Source organism: Taeniopygia guttata, chromosome Z, assembly GCF_048771995.1.
Source record: "Taeniopygia guttata chromosome Z, bTaeGut7.mat, whole genome shotgun sequence".
NCBI lineage: Eukaryota > Metazoa > Chordata > Aves > Passeriformes > Estrildidae > Taeniopygia > Taeniopygia guttata.
The window spans coordinates 67718826-67735175 of NC_133063.1; the positions used below are offsets into that span (position 1 = coordinate 67718826).

The 16350-nt window shown below is 38.8% G+C and overlaps 1 protein-coding gene across 2 annotated transcripts in view; it reads right to left on the reverse strand.

Annotated features, from left to right (window-relative positions):
* The window catches only part of PGM5 (phosphoglucomutase 5), a 69207-nt gene that overhangs the window by 7600 nt on the left and 45257 nt on the right, over positions 1-16350 (reverse strand). For both annotated transcript variants that reach the window (XM_072922376.1, XM_032744124.3), the window contains 3 exons: positions 8661-8796; positions 7528-7711; positions 3979-4113 (listed from right to left, as the gene is read on the reverse strand). In XM_072922376.1, coding sequence (XP_072778477.1) covers positions 3979-4113; positions 7528-7711; positions 8661-8796 — 455 coding nt within the window. The remainder of the gene's footprint in view (positions 1-3978; positions 4114-7527; positions 7712-8660; positions 8797-16350) is intronic.

Below are 16350 nucleotides of genomic sequence, written 5' to 3' on the forward strand. Positions count from 1 at the left end.
GTAGTTCATGCCCATTGAACATCTACATTTTACAACTGTATTAAATTTAGGAAAACTCATAACTCTATTCACTTAGAAAAAGATACATGCCAATGAATAAAGGTCCACTTCATATAAGACTTCAGGGACAAACCTATTGTTTGTTATAATGAACTGAGCTTTCTGAAATGCTAGTTGGATGCCTATTTGAGTAGTTAAAAACAAAGAAATAATTTTAAAATATAAATATTCCATGTAAAAACTATCTGGAAAGCACTATTCTCAGGAATGCCCAATGATGAGGGCATCACCTGTGACAAGCCACATCAATTGAGTGGTCTTTAATTCTAGAGCAGAATATTTCAGTTTTAGAAAAGTACTAGGCATTGTTTTCAAGACTTTGTTTTAGATCTAGATTGCATCACTACTCTAAGTTACACAATATTCAAATCCATAATACATTGAATTGAATTTGATTTGTTTGAATTGAAAACATCGAGTTGTTTCTGATATACCTTGGAGAGAGTATGATGTTAATTTTTCTTTATTGCTCCTGATTTTCACTGTTGATACTGGCTTGCAGGAAGAATTGAACGGAAAAAAAATAGCAAGCCCTCATTTCCCAGGTGTCCATGAAACTGCTTCTGCAAATTTCTTTAAATGAATCATTCAACAGCCAGAAGTTATGGCTATTCACATTTGTCCATGACCTCAAACATAAATTATTGGCATATTTTACCACTTTCCCCTGAACTCCTCTGTTGTAGATCAGGATCTATGCCTATGCATTAATCTAGGTAGAAAGTATTACCAAATAATTGTATGAAAGATGGTATTAAAATATGACTTGCGTGACTCTCACATTCATTAACACCTATGGTTTACAACACATACTGACCTACATATAAACTGGAACAAAAGGTCAAGAAGGTCCACTTCTACTCAAGAAGTGCCACCATTAGTATTCCAGAATAATATGCACATCTCAACATGCACATTGGAAAATGTAGTTCAGATATTTACTTATCTGTGAAAGATTCACCATCAGAAGCTACATTGTCAAAGACTACAGAAGCAAGAACTTGAACACTACTATAAAGTTGGATGATTAATTTTGGAAAAGGCTTTGTCTGGAAAAGGAAAGGGGTGGGGGAAAGGATGCTGGTATGAGGCAAAGTCAAGCTAATTACCATAATGATTCCACAAAATAGGACCTCCAACATGACCGAGTTCTCTGTCAAGACAGAGACATTTATTTTCTGTGAAAAAAAAGCAAAAGCTATATCAAGGTATTTTTGCATTTCAGATCAGGTTTTGACTGGAATTGTCACCAGGCAAAAACATGGAGCAGTGCATTATATAAAACAAGATGCTGGAAAGGCATAGTGCAATAAACAGGGCCATATGAATATTTACTTAAGCAGCCAACCATCAAATAATCTTATCTTGGTTTATGATATAAAAGGTACGGAAGGGAGATTTTCTCGATCACCTGTTTCTGAAAGAGTGCAATAATACAGAAACCACATACAATTGTCTTGTCAGCTGCAGAAAAGTATGCATTTATCATTCAAAATGTAACAACTTTCTTAAATACCATAAGGTAATACATAAGGTATATGTATATACTTAACATACTCCTTTATGTCAGTGCTTTTTCCATAACTGACCATTTACATATATGCTATGCTCCTATTACTGACAGCAAATAGGCAACAAAGTTCTTGAAACTTCAAATCTGTCACACCTCTTTTAGATGTGTGAATGTCAGTGTGAAATTTAAAACAAACTGAATAATAAAGGAATTACAGTATCAGGAAAACTATGGCACTCCTTCCTAGCAAAGCTGCTTTCTGAAAAAGGAGTATTTTATTCACATTCTTTTACATACTTCACTAAAGACTATCAAGTGTTCTCCTGGGAAATGTTTAGTTATTTTTGTACATGGGGATCTCCTAAAAATTATGCACTGTCTTGAAGTCCACCATCTGCCTGTTGGATACAAACTACGACCTTGTTTTTTCTAATGCACTCATATTGCTGGCAAAGCATGCAGACAGGGAAAGGAAAGAGAAGCAGTGGGAGCTGTGCAATATTATGCAATGAGAAACCAAATAAAGAATTTATTGTATTAATTGAGATGAAACTTCTATTTATCCCAGATGTTATGCATATGGCAGGAGAGGAGGAGGGTGTTTATAGTACCATGTATTTCCTGAGACAGTCTGGATATTAAAATGCCTGTCAGCACTGCATAAATGCAGGAAAGTCCCTGTAGCAAGTTTCAAGGCAATGACGTTTCTACCCCTGCAATTATTTATTCATTAGTGAATATCCTGATTAAACAGCCAAAAGTGCTGTGATCTGACAGGCTCTGTTACCAGTACAGAAAAAAGTCCCTTCCAGCCTTTTTTCCTGTCCTTGGGAAGAAAAGACCCTTTTGGTGTGCTGAATAGAAGACCAAACTCTGAAATCCTCAAGAGCAGTCATAAGCCCTACTGGCCTGCTTAGGATCCCCTGAGGACTTTCACCTGCACCCTGGCCAAGGCTCATTACCACCCATCCCAGGGTGTTGTTCCCTGCCTGGGCTAAGCTGTAGAAGTGCTTGTCTCTAGCCTTATCTCTGCCTCTGCTGCCTGGGTGGACCTCAGGCCCATGCTACAGGCAGCTTCTTTCCCTGAAAGAGTGCTTGGATAGATATCTTGTCTCTAGTTTTGACTTTGATCCTGTCTCCTGAGTAGGTCTACTCATCCTTGTCTCCAGCTTTGTCTCTGGTACCATCTTCTGCTGCCCCAGAACCCTGCATCTGATCCATCACTTGTTGAGGGAGCTTGCTACCAGAGAGCTGCCCTGTCCTCCTCACTTTCCTGCTGTAGGACTGTCCCCTGGACAAGGAGGGCACAGCCTGTGGTGCAGCAGGTCTGGATGCCTGGCTCCTACTGCCTTCTGAAGCAGATCGATTACTGCTGCTCCCTGGACATTGTATTCTGGTGAGATTTCATGCACCTCTCTCAAGCAAATGCAAGTATAATTTAATAGATCATATCTGCAGACATGGGATCTGCAACATTTGCGTGACAACTGCAATACTTTTCATGACAGATGCATGACTGTTTAATAGCATAGGAAGAAACTCACTAAGTTTATGGTCAAAATCTGGTGAAACATCAAACACTTACCTGGGTTCAAATTCATTTGACAGCATATGTGTTTTGGTGGATTTGCATTTGCATTCCAGTCATGAAGACACAGCTACATGAGACTTAAAACTATAGAGTTTGATTTACTACAAGCCAAATGCTTAACTTCTTTTTCATGAAATATCCTTAGTCCTCTCTTGTATATCACAGCATAAAGAACATTTACTGAGAAGAACCTGAGAGTGTGAAGTGTGATTTATTTTATTAATTGTATAAGGCATCTGCTGGACAATCCAGCAACTTGCTCTTAACCTTCACTCTTCTTAGGAAAAAGTCTGGTTATGATATGAGATAATTCTTATACAGCTGCAAGTCTTTCCTTTACAAGAAATCCCTACATTGTTTAGACTCTGGTAACCATATTTTCTAACTGTACTCTGATTGTGAAGAATCCTTGGGATGCCCTAATTAAATGGCTCTCAGATAATCTGCTTCAAAAATGGTTATCTTATTTTTAAAATATTGTTCCATAAATCAAATCACAACTCTAAAAAAAATCCGAATAAGATTCTAACTAGAATTACTTCTCTTAACAGACTCGAAGTCATTGTCCAGCATTTAACACGAGGTATCTCAGCCCTTGACATTCCTGTTGTGTTAGATATTACACCAATATATATTAAAACTGCTGATCCTTCCTCAAAGGTGTACACTTACAAAACTAAGGAAATCATCTACAAACACAGTACATGGGTTAAAGCATTGAGTGTTGCTTCTGATCAAAGATGAAAACCCCTGGCCACTGCTATTACCAAGTCAGTGCTCTACTTACAAACTTACTACAATCCTATTGCATTACCTGTGGTTCCTGATTGTGTTGGCTAGGATCCTTTTCATAACTCTCTGCATAGATCCGCAGAGTAGCTCTCACATGACTAGAAGCACTCATTCTGAAGATGAGCCTGGAAGCATCTGAAAAAATAATCCGCAGGCCCTAGGAAAGGAGAAGGAATATGATATATGTAAGGTCACAGTACCTTAACAAATCACCAGCCACTGCGCCAAAATAAAAGTGAAGAGTCTTCTGGATCCCATTCTTCTTTTTTCCCCACAACTTTGGACAACACACTCTTTTTTCCCTTCTGAACACTAGAAATGATGTTGTGCATTCCCTCCTACTCCTAATAACAAATATTACTGATGTTTTTATTTCTTTTACTTGATTTGCTCTTACTCTGCATGGTGGAGCACAAAATCAACGGCCTGAGAAATAGGTATAAGATCACTAAAAGTAGGTGGCCTACGAAACAGCTACAGAATCCCTGCACCAGAAAACAGTTGTCAGTAGTGAATATAAGAGACAGGACCCGCTGCTACCCCTCAAATACTACACACCAATATATGGCTGCAAGAATTTCAGTAAGTCTAGTACAATTTGGAAAACTTAAGGTGTTAATTGATTTCAAGTATATTAATTAATGCACATTAACTATGTACGTAATAAAGAGGATTGATTAATTCATTACTTAACTAAAAATTTGCTCTTTGCTGCCATCTTCTCATCTTTTTTTCTTTTCTCCCCCTCCCTGTTTTACTGCATATATGAACACTTTTTTTTACAGATCACAGGCCATATTCTTGGATCCACAGTTTCTGTATAGGAAGGCCATTAAGGCCAGAGGACTAAACTGCACAGATAAATAGTTGTAGTGTTGCAATATTCTACCAGCTGTGCACTAATACATATTCTAGTTCCCGTTATATAAATAGTATCCTTAGACTAAGTACAACCTCTGATAAGCCACTAAACTTTTCTTCCCCTTTGTCCTTCTGCTGTCAAAGGTCTAGTGCACAAACTCAGATCCTTGCTACTTCTGTTTAAAGGGCAGTAAACCATTAAAAAATGAGAGAATTAAAATAAATGCATTTTATTTTTCCAGTTTTATCAACAGTTTGACAAGACACTGATGTTGGAAATGCAGTGTGTCAATATTCTAAAGTATAAGTAAAACCTAAGCAAAACCTTTGTTTTCTCAGATATATGCCAAAACATCTTTAGTACCATATAAAGCACTGTTTGATAATCACAGAATCATAGAGTAGTTTGGGTTGGAAAGAACTTCTAAAGGTCATCTAATCCTGATGTTATCAGGTCATCATGTTCATTCAGTGGGCAGGGACATCTTCAATCAGATCTGGTTGCTCAGAACCCCATCCAACTTGACCTTGAATGATTCCAAGGATGGGGCACCCACCATCTCTCTGGACAACCTGTTCCACTGTCCCATCACTCCCATTGTAAAAAAAGTCTTCCTTACATCCAGTCTAAATTTACTCTTTTAGATTAATGCCATTACTACTTGTACTACACTGCAACAGGTTCTGCTAAAAGAATTATCCTCATATTTCTTATAAGCTCCCTTGAAGTACTGAAAGGTCACAAAAAGGTCTCCCTGGAGCCTTTTGTCTCTTAATAAAATGGCCAACTTTTACCTCTCATCCTTATAATTTAAATTTTACACAAAAATGCCACTGATCCCATTCCTGGCTTGCTGGACCCTCAGGAGCAGCATTGTTATGTGCTGATGTGTGCAAAAACACAATACAGCTTTAAAATTAGAAATCTTCAAGAACAACAGAATGTTTCATTTGATTGTAAATCTCATTATTGCAGCAAGATAAACAATACTCATGGGTTTCAATAAACAGAATTAATTAGAAGCAACAGTCTGTGTGTATTGTTTGTTGCCTATTTTCTCATTGCTGTGTTTGTTTTCTGAATATGTTGTTTATTGACACTGAATAATTACCATTACCATTATCTTCTTATTTATGAGACATTGCAGTTACACTGAATATAAATTTCTCTCCCCTGTCTTCTGGGGAATAAAACCTGGCACATACTCCTGAACATGTAGCTGAAAAATCCACAATGCCTATGATAGTCTGAAAGAGATAGTTGCATTTAGATAATGAGCAAGCTACTCAAGGAAAATGGCAGCAGTGAACTGTTGTTTCATTTCCATAGAACAATATCCTCTCCAATTTAGTGTGCTTGGAAAGTCCCACTGAGGCTGCAGACATATCAAGCTAGGAATGTGTCCTTGCTAAAGGACAAACTGGTTGAACTGTAATCTGAATAAATAGGAGCTACTCCCTATGAAAAAGACATGCTTTCTGGTTTTATGGGCTCCCCTTCAGAGTCTGTCTGAGAACAAGCCAAGTCATGTTTCTCTGTTTGTGTTACATGGTGATATGATTAGCAATTATATTCCCATATAGAGTAAGTGCTTTGGACAAAAAAATTAAGGGAAAGAAAAATGCAATTAAAATTCACAAGCTGCTTTTTGAACTACAAAGGTCATGAGTTTGCCATGTCTGTAATTTTCCACTAGACTTGGATATGACAATATTCTCATATCTTATTTCAAAATTAATACAAAACAAGGAAGTAGCTCAGTGGCAAGATAGGCTGCTCATATATTCTGAATGCAATGTTGAATGGAAACTACAAAGACTCTGAGCAGAAAGGCATGACAACAGTTTTAATGGCTTGTAATATCATTTCCTAGGGTCTGTTTACGTCAAGTAATTTAAAAACGAGAGAAACTAGGACCATAAAAACATAAACAACATAAAATCAGGACAAACTGTAATAGGAGTCACAGCTCATATTCAAGTTACAATAAATTTATTATAAATATAAATTTACACCTGGTAAAAGTACATGGTTACTTTCAAGCACATCATGGATTTCCAAATACTGAAGGCTCAGTTTGAACTATAGTTCTTGATAACCAAGAAATTAAGTATAAATAGAGTCCAGAAGGAGCTGGTAATTTGGGCTAGGGAAGTCAAATATGCCTCCATAGGCTACAACCCTCTAAAGTCTTCTGCATGCTACTGCCTACAATAGATATTGCATCTCAGTTATGTAAATCCTGTGGGTCGCCAAGAACAAGAATTGCTGGGGGTTTTTTGGGGTTTTTTGTTTGTTTGGTTGGTTTTTTTTTGGTTTTTTTTTTTTTTTTTGTAATGTGTAGCCAGTGGAGATTTCAGATAGAAAATAGAAAAAGGAAAGACCATCTTTCTATATGATATTTTCTGCTGTTCTGGAAAAGGAACCCTCCCTATACATGCATTGCTTTCAACAGGGACTTCATCCCATCCTATGCTCACTGTGACACTATTGTCTCCAGTTATGTACAGCAAGCACAAGATAAACTAAAGGTGGATTATCTTATCCAGACTGAGCTGATCTTAAGTAGGAAATGCAGTATCTGTCACAGCAAAGGAAACACCATCCCATAAATAAATGGACAGTCTTGCCAGCTGAACTTCAGAAACAGCACTGTTGGAGACAATATGACAGCTGCAAAACTTTGCTAATCCATCACTACAGTCATACCTGTCTTTTGGTCACAGTGCCATCCACAGGATCTATGTACTCAAAGCTGTCTGTTCTTTCCACGCTGTAGATATTGTTACCCACAGCAAACTGCTGATGGCTGAATGATTTGTCAGTGATCAAAGCTTCCAGGTCTCTCATTATAAAATACGCTGTTCTGGGTTCCAATGCTTCGTAATCAAACCTTGCACATATATCAAAAAAAGGTAGAACCAGAAAATAAGTCCCCAGAGCTGAGAAGACAATCCTGCTTTCAGAGAGCTCTATATACTCACAATTAGCAATTTACTGCTTACTTCAAAAATCAGAAGTGAACCACTGAAGTACCGATTGCAAATGAAACCAGCGCACATATTCAAGTCCTGTGCCATCTAACCATTACATGTGTGCAACCACAGTTCTATGCTGGCCACCTGACTCTAAATCAACAGAAAGCATCTAGAAAATGCAATTTCTAAAGCTGCATAGAAAATACACATCTAGCTTTCAAAACTTAATGACACAATCAGTGCAGTGCTCAACAGATAAGTGAAACAGAGAAAACTTAGCAAAAGGTCCTGAGGAACAGCTGCGTGCAAAAGATCTCACAAATTGTGAACTCCTCTAGATTAAGTCTGGATTAAGAGAGAGGCAGAAGCAAAGATGAAAATGACAGCTAGAACTCACCATATTAAGACCTTAATAAAAGTAAGTAAATGTTGGTGTCTTTGGAGGAGTTATCCTGAACTGGAAGCAGGCATAGGTTTCAGTTCTCACTAAACAATGTCACATGGAGGCACTTACAGAAAAAAATGCAGGAGGAAATCTTGCTGGGCTAATGTTTCTTTTTCAACATCATGTAACAAGCTGCACCTATATGTTCCACAAGTAAATAATTCAAATCTTTCTGCCATTCAATATTTAAAAATTCAATTACTCATATGCTAGCAGTGACATATACACATTGCTCCTTTTCCTGACACTTAGTCCTCTGGAAAAACCTGTCTACAAAACAGTGATAACCTGTGGCACATTTTCATTCTGTAGGCACAGTGAATGCAACCCTAAGTGCAGCTGAGCACATCTAAACAAGCAATGATTGTAGCAGAGTTCTCCTATCAGCTGCTTAAGTCCCTTCTCCTCATTTTTCTCACCTGCAGTAGTAGTGCCGGCCAAATTTTGCCCAGTGATCCCTGACAATCTCCTCCACACTCTGCTTTCGAGCTGCTAGAATTGAAAGCCAAACCAGCACAGCCCACAGTCCATCTTTCTCGCGAAGGTGGTCAGACCCTAAAGAGACAGACATTAAGCACATTATTCAGTGTCACTGCAAATCAGAAAACAAGGTAAGGCTGGAAAAATGTTGCATTTAACTGTGTATGTCACATAACAGTAATCCATAGTACTAGCCCCAGCACCTCTGATATGTTTCAGATAGAAAACCAGAACTAATGTTTCAAATGTGACCTCTTAGCATCTCTTATTTATGCATGACAAAGCCTATACTTTTAAAGTAAAATAAAAATATGTACAAGCACTTGAATAGAAACAATAGCAGTATGAAAACATTTGTAGTCATTATTCCTTCTTACTGATATACGTTTGCACATCCCTGCTGCTGTTTCCCAGAAGTGGGCTAGATATGCAAACCCTAGCCATGAGCCAGAATGTTCTCCTTTATGAGAGCCAAGCTCAACAGCATCTCCTTATCTCTGCAGATGTTCATCTGCAGATGTCAAACTGCAAAGAAAGAATTTCCCATTCCACAAAAATTGTGAATTTCTAGAATGTTCATAACCCCCAGTCAGGACAAAACCAAGTGCTTGAAAAGATTCCTCCAGAGGGGGGAGAAAAACCAAGCAAACCAGAGAGTGGGATTGTTCCCTTTTTTATATTTCTTCATACCACTCAGTGCTAAAGAAGACTTGATGCTCCTATCTAGATCCCTTCATAGGTTTGTATTTATGAAGAGAGAAATTGTTCCAGCAATGAAGACTAGCAACAGTTTTGGAATACCCTACATGATTTAACTTGTAGTCTCAGATCTAAGTAAGAGCCAACACTGCTGGCACTCAGTAAATACTGATGGCAATTATATAAGCTAACAGACTCAAGAAACTTGAAGAGGTATCAAACATGTAGGCATTGCTCTGGCATAATAATACTAAATTTGGTTAAAGTTTGTTGGCTGCAGCCTTAGGGTTTTCTGTCTAGTCACACATTATTTAAACAATGAGTACAGAGCAAGTGCAGTAATTCAGAAGTTTTGTTTACTTCATGAAGTACCTACTGATTATGGAGGCAACAAACTGAATTATCTGACTTTATAATATAGTTAACAAAATCCATCAGAGAGGAATCTAAAAACTCTTAGGCTGAAAACCTGTTTCCTGAAATACTCTCCTTCCTCAAATACAAAAATCCTGTTGCAGCAAGACTGCTTTGATGGCTTGGCTTTACATAGCAGCCTGAAGGTCCACACAGCCAGCCATCTGTCAAAATAGTAGTGTTTTGCTAATGGCAGAGGACAGTTCCCATAATATAAATTGATGCACTGAAGCTGTTAACCCTGTGAAAACTTGTCAACATATTAAAGACATATAAGGAAAATAACAAGATGTGCAGAGAGACACCATGATTCCTAGGGTCAGTCACTGCTGTTACCCTGAGCTTGCAATCTCTCTTCCTGGAAGAGAGCAATAATCAGCAGCCTTTGCTTATATGGATTTTCTAGGAGCCCATTGTCCTGGGTCTGCCACAGATCTGCCTGCCATTTTTATGCTCCTTGTGTTACATTCAGCCTCAACACTCTTTATCTAACATCAATCTTAACATTAACTACCATAGGGTTAAAGAAATGCAAATAACTATTCAGCACAATATAGAAGTTGTATAGGAATAATTCTTTAACTTGATGATGAGGATAAAGATCATGAAGATTTTGTTTATGTCTGTGTGTTAGGTATTACAGAAAACAAGAACACTGTAGATGGACTTGAGGGCTGAGACAGTAACATGTCTTCACATTTGCAAAGTAGCTGTCCTGATAGTAAGAATATCTCTTTTTTGCTACTTGTTCTGTAATCTGCAAACCCTCTGCAGCAGCAGTGTTCGATTACAGCAGCCAGAGTCTAAGGCTGGTGCTTGAGGAGCTGCTGCAAGAGGAGCCGCAGCTCACTCTGATCCCTGCTCCTGTACTGTGAAAGCATGAAGTGCCAACCAGTCAGATGAAAAAGGGCAGGGTTATTTATGAGCTCTCAAAGCTTTGCAAATAGCTTCTGATAAGAAAGGAAAACAAATGTCCCTCTACAGCAAGTCAGTCCTTCAGACACTCAGGCATAGAACCACAGAATTGTCTAGGCTGGAAGGGACCTTAAAGGTCACCTCTCATCTCTTCTACTCCCTCACTGAAGTAATATGCTAGATCATCTTAAGGATATCTTCTCAGGAACACCAGCAATATGTTCTATGGATAATAAAGACAGCTAACTTGTAGGCAAAGCAGGCAGAAGAGTCACAGTCATTGTCACCAAAGCCGAGTCTGACCCCAGATAATGGTGCAGGCCTCTGCCCCTCCAACAAAAAAAGAGAAATCTAGAATAGAGCTTTCACTTTCCCTGAGGGTATATTGTTCCTCCTCCATGTATTCCAACATCAAGGAAAATCATCAATCACCACAGGGGCTGGGGAGGCTCAGGGACTGGAGCAGCAGGGCATGAGCAGCCAGGGCCTGTCCAGCCCCAGCCCCCCAGCAGGGCAGCCCCAGCTCCGGCACCAGGCACTTCCCGGGGATGGGACAGGGCAGTGCCGGGCCAGGACGTGGGAGCACGGACAGGCCTGGCTTTGGGGGACCCCTGGCCCAGCATGGTGGGGAGCTGGGCACTGGCCCTGCTGCAGCATTGCTGGGGCAGGGGCTGACAGCCCTGGTGCTGCTCCTGGGCAGAGTGAGGGAGCCCCAGGGGCCAGGCTGGGCCCTGTAACAGCAGGCTCACGCCAACATCTCTGTCCCTTTCCCTCCTAACCTGCAGGCATCTGCATGCCTCTCCTTTCAGCCACTCATTCTTAGCACAATAAAAATTCCATTTTGTGTAAAATGTCATCTCTGCTGCTGATTATCACCAGCCATTTAAATTACTTAAGTGTCTCAACAGACACTTAAGAAGTGGAGACATGGAACCCTTCAGCAATTTGTTCCAATATGAACGACCATTTATTCTCCTGTTACATAACACTCAGCAGACTTCAGGCCAACAAATCATATAGTGAAGAACTCTGCAGTCCTTCAGCAAAACTGTCTACATCATGACAATAGAGCAACAGGCTAAGCTGAACATTAAAGAGATGCATTCTGATTCAGCAAATACTTTAAGTACATTTCACTGAACCAAAACGTTCTAGTGAAACAGGGATAAAAGCATTTCTGAAGATATCTTGGCTGTATTCTGAACTTTGTTCTGGTATGGCTTAAGTGCATAAATCTATATGAGGAGGGCTGAATGTATTTTCTTCATATACATTTAGTAGATTTGGAATGCTGTCTGTCCTTCCATGTTGCTCAGAGGATATACTGTTTCTTCTCTGCAAAGAGAAAGCAATGGGAGAAGGTAATCCGGAGATAAAAGCCCGGATACCTAGGATCTGGGTATCTTGATTCTGTTTCAGAACCAAAAATCACCAATTAAAAATACTAACCTGATACAAGGACAAGGACAATAATCTTGTGTGCCCAGGAAGTGCTTCAGTTTGTTAGTATTAATGGATTTTAACTAAGAACACCTATCAGCTTGGTTACTGCATACATACATGTTATTGTACTTATTGCCCTCCCTTCTTTCAGCAAATTAAAATCTATTTCTGCGATTTCATTATTCTGATTTTCACCTACCAACAGTCATCTATCTGCACATGTCTCTGCTTGCTCTGTCTCAGCTTGGTCCTACTGCCCAATTCTCATTGTAGAAACTCTAGGGAGAGAGTTTACTCTGCTGCCTCAGTTCAGCTAACATCATTCTTTGCTCCACAGACCCAGTTAATTTGCAGAGGCAGATCTGTCCTGTGCAAAGGGAAGAAGAAAAAGGTACCTCACAGGTCTGTATTCCTGAAGTTGCAATACTAACACCGCCTCCAGTTTTCTCGGGACTCTGGGTAACCTCAGGATGATTCTCAGTGCTACTTTTAATTGAAACATCCCGGAATTAATGAATTACTGAGCTGAAGCAGAAGGAGACAACAGATTAACCCTCTCTATTTAATTTGCCATTGGCAAAGGAAATTATAAAAACTGCAAGTGTTTCAACAACTTATTTTTAAGTTAATTCATTATTTCTCCATATAACAATAGGAGAAGTTTTTTTTTTTAACGGCAGTAAATTGCTATGTCCAGACTCAAGAGTAAATAACCTGGGCAAAACACAGAGTGTGCTCCCATTCATAGAGAAGTACTTCACTTACACAGCCTTAAACTGAAGAAAAAATTTCAGAGGCAGTAGCTTGAGAAAAAAGGCAAAATCTTGCAAATATGTTCATATTATGATTTTTCTACTATGTGAAAGCTGTCTAGCTTTGTCTGTATCTCAGACATCCAATTCTGATAGGGAAGGGAAACCTTGTGGGTCATATGCATGAATAAAAGGTAATTGTTTTCCACTAATTTAGTAATCCCAGTCTATAATACTGCATTCTGTAAATGTGATTTTAAAACAAGAAAATCACAGAGTTGACAAACTCACACCAAATAATTTTGTTTGCACATACTTAAGTCTTACAAATTTATCATCAAGCTGAAACTTAGCAATATTTTAGGCAAATGGAGATTTAGGGGCATTCTGATCTGATTATTTTTTTCAGGTTAATAAGATTATTTTAGTTTTGTATTACTGCAACAGACAACCAAATAGCTCCTTTGTGGCTTTCATTCATGTCAGCAACCACAGATTTTTATGTGGAAGAAGAACTAGTGGAGAATATAATCTTTCAGGAGAAGGGGGTTGATGTTAATAGAATCTGGGAATTTGGAGATGAAACAAGCAAATTTATGAAAGTTGTAGCAATTACTGAAATGGCTTAAACTAAGAGAGATAAATCAGCCACACAGTTCCCCTAATCCTGATTAATAACTTGCTGATGAAATTTATAAACTAATTGCTATTGCCGAGGCCTTCCTTTGAACTGTGCGCTGGGTATTAGTCACAGAACCAGAAAGCTACTAACCTCATCTGACAAGCTCCCCACACTGCTACAAAAATGGAAGAAGTTTTTAAAGCATTGGTTTAGCTCCAAGATCAGCTGCCAGAAAACAAGTTTGGGAAATACAGCTGGATGGGATGTTTTCAACATCTTTTCTCCTTTTATAGCAGAAAATTTGCTTTATTTACTTGCCAGACCAAAGTCCCTTATGCTATAAAACCAGGGCTCTGTATTACTTAGGGAATTTCAGCTGGGCTTTATTACCTGGGCACACTAGCAATTGATTTCCAATGCAGTTTGATGACAGAAGGTGGATTTCTAAAACTTTTTTCTCATACACAGAGCTGTAAATTTCCCACTCTGATCACTATATCATACACTTACATAAATATTCCATGCTGAAAGCTAAAGAAATGCCAAATTTCAGTTCCCTAAATAGATATGATTTGGCAAAAGCTGCAAAATTGATTCAAATGCCCAATACTAGCAGAAACATGTGAGGGTCACACAGCTTAGGACACTACTAAAAGATTCGCAATAAGGTAAGTATTTACAGCTAAAAACAGATCACATTGCTGAAGTACTGGTCATCTACAAACCAGAACATGTCTTAAAAATAAACCTTGTGGCATATGAGGGCACTTTTCAGACATCTGCACTGAATTGAAAGATGATAAGGAAATGAGGCAGTGAGAAAAACAAACTTTAGACATCATGGTCATTACATAATTTGCCCCAAAAGTATCACAGGATCACAGAATGTGTTGTGTTGGAAGGTACCACAACAGAGCATCTGGTTCAATCTCCCTGCTCAAGAAGGCTTATCCCAGAGCACATGGCACAGTTCTTGAATATCTCCAGTGAGGGACACTCCACAACATCTTTAGGAAATCTACTTTTTTACACAGCAACTACACATCAACTGAGGAATTCAAACCCTGTGCTCAAGTTCTCTGGATGCCCATGGAATCAAATCTCGAGTGTCCAGATTTGTCTTTACATGGAATTGGATAAAACTGGAGGTCAAGAGGCTGTCTGCACTGAAGTTCTGCAAGTACAGCAAAGTTAATCGGATCACAGCATACCAGGATGCCAAGATAATGCTGTAGGCCAGCTCTCCATGCTGGTCAGCAGTATGTTCAAGCACTCATTTACAAGAGTCAGGATTTATAAGGAATCTGAAGAATTGATGGTAGGATAGAAGAACCAGATTAATATAAGGAACAGAGTGGTAAGGAATGTAGAGACTAGTCTGAAGTAAGGTCCTGCAAATTTGGAAGAGAGGCTATAAGTACAGAAGGCAATTGTTTTAAGGCCTCACTGAAAGATACAAGCAAATAAAAAGGTCAATGGCAAGCAAAGAGAAAAGTCAGGGTAATTTTCTTGCCTATCTAGAACAGTCAAACCCTAGAGGCACTTCCTTGACCTCCCTGCGTATTTATCTTCACAAATTCAAATACTATCAGACACTCAGGATAATTAAATTAGATCTACAGAGATCACAATGTCCTCACTGTTACAGTTGATCAACACTTTATTTTCATTTCTATATGGCTCATCTCCACGGCTAAAATCCACCAGTACTTGGGACACCCTGCTTAGCAAGACTGAACATGCTTTTGCAATGTGAAAGGGAAATCTGATGTTTGTCCTTTTTTATAACTGCACCATAAAATTTAAATGGCAAGTCAACTCAAAGCTTCTACTGAGCACAACTAATGATGCTTCTTTTCTCCCTCAACAGACAGCATCTGAAAGAGTCCTACTCAACACCATTAGACGAAGAGAGTCTAGGATACTAACTCCCCAAGCAGAGACAGAGCTGTGGCAGTGGTTTGTCATGGCATAGGGCACAGAAAGGCCACTCCTGTTTGTTTTACATACCTATATGTAAGTAGGAGGTGCTGCACTCTGTAGGCTAAGGTATCTTGATATACTTCAACATATGAGAACTCACCAAAACTCTTACAAGTTTCCCTCTAGTTCAAATCCTCACTTAACTTTCTTCAGCATGATGATGAAGCCAGGAGTTTTCTTCCAAATAATTTGTGTGCTACTGAGGTCATACTGATGTCTTTAGAACCACCCACATTTTATGAAAGTATCTGGTTTTGCATAAGCAAGAGGAACTTCAGTATTTAGAGGGAAGAGGTAAAGAACTGGTCCAGTGAAAAAGAATTAAAAAGCACTGAGAGTTGAAAACTCCCCAGTTCACACCCCACATGGGTTTATGGAGACGCAGTTCAACAACACACCAACAACAAATAGCAGTACATTCTGAAAGGTACAATATCTTCCTACCCTTCTGTCCCCAAATTACATCTCCTCCAATAACCTCATAGAACACACTGTAGAGGAAGTTTCTATTCAAAAGATATAGTCAAGGCAATACAAACCTGTGCCACTCAGAGCAAATAGTGAAGACGTACAGTTTGCCATGGGACATTGGTTCCCACTGACAACAAAAATAAAATTATCTTTCATTATAAATTTAAATGCTCTTCCTTTTTATATGTAAAACCCAAAGAAACATAACATATGTTTGATTCTTGCATCATAGCCCATTCAGATCTATACAGCAAACAAGAAGATAATATATGAAGTGCCATATCTATGGCTGCTTAAAGGTATCATTATTTTTTTAGAAAGCAGCATTCT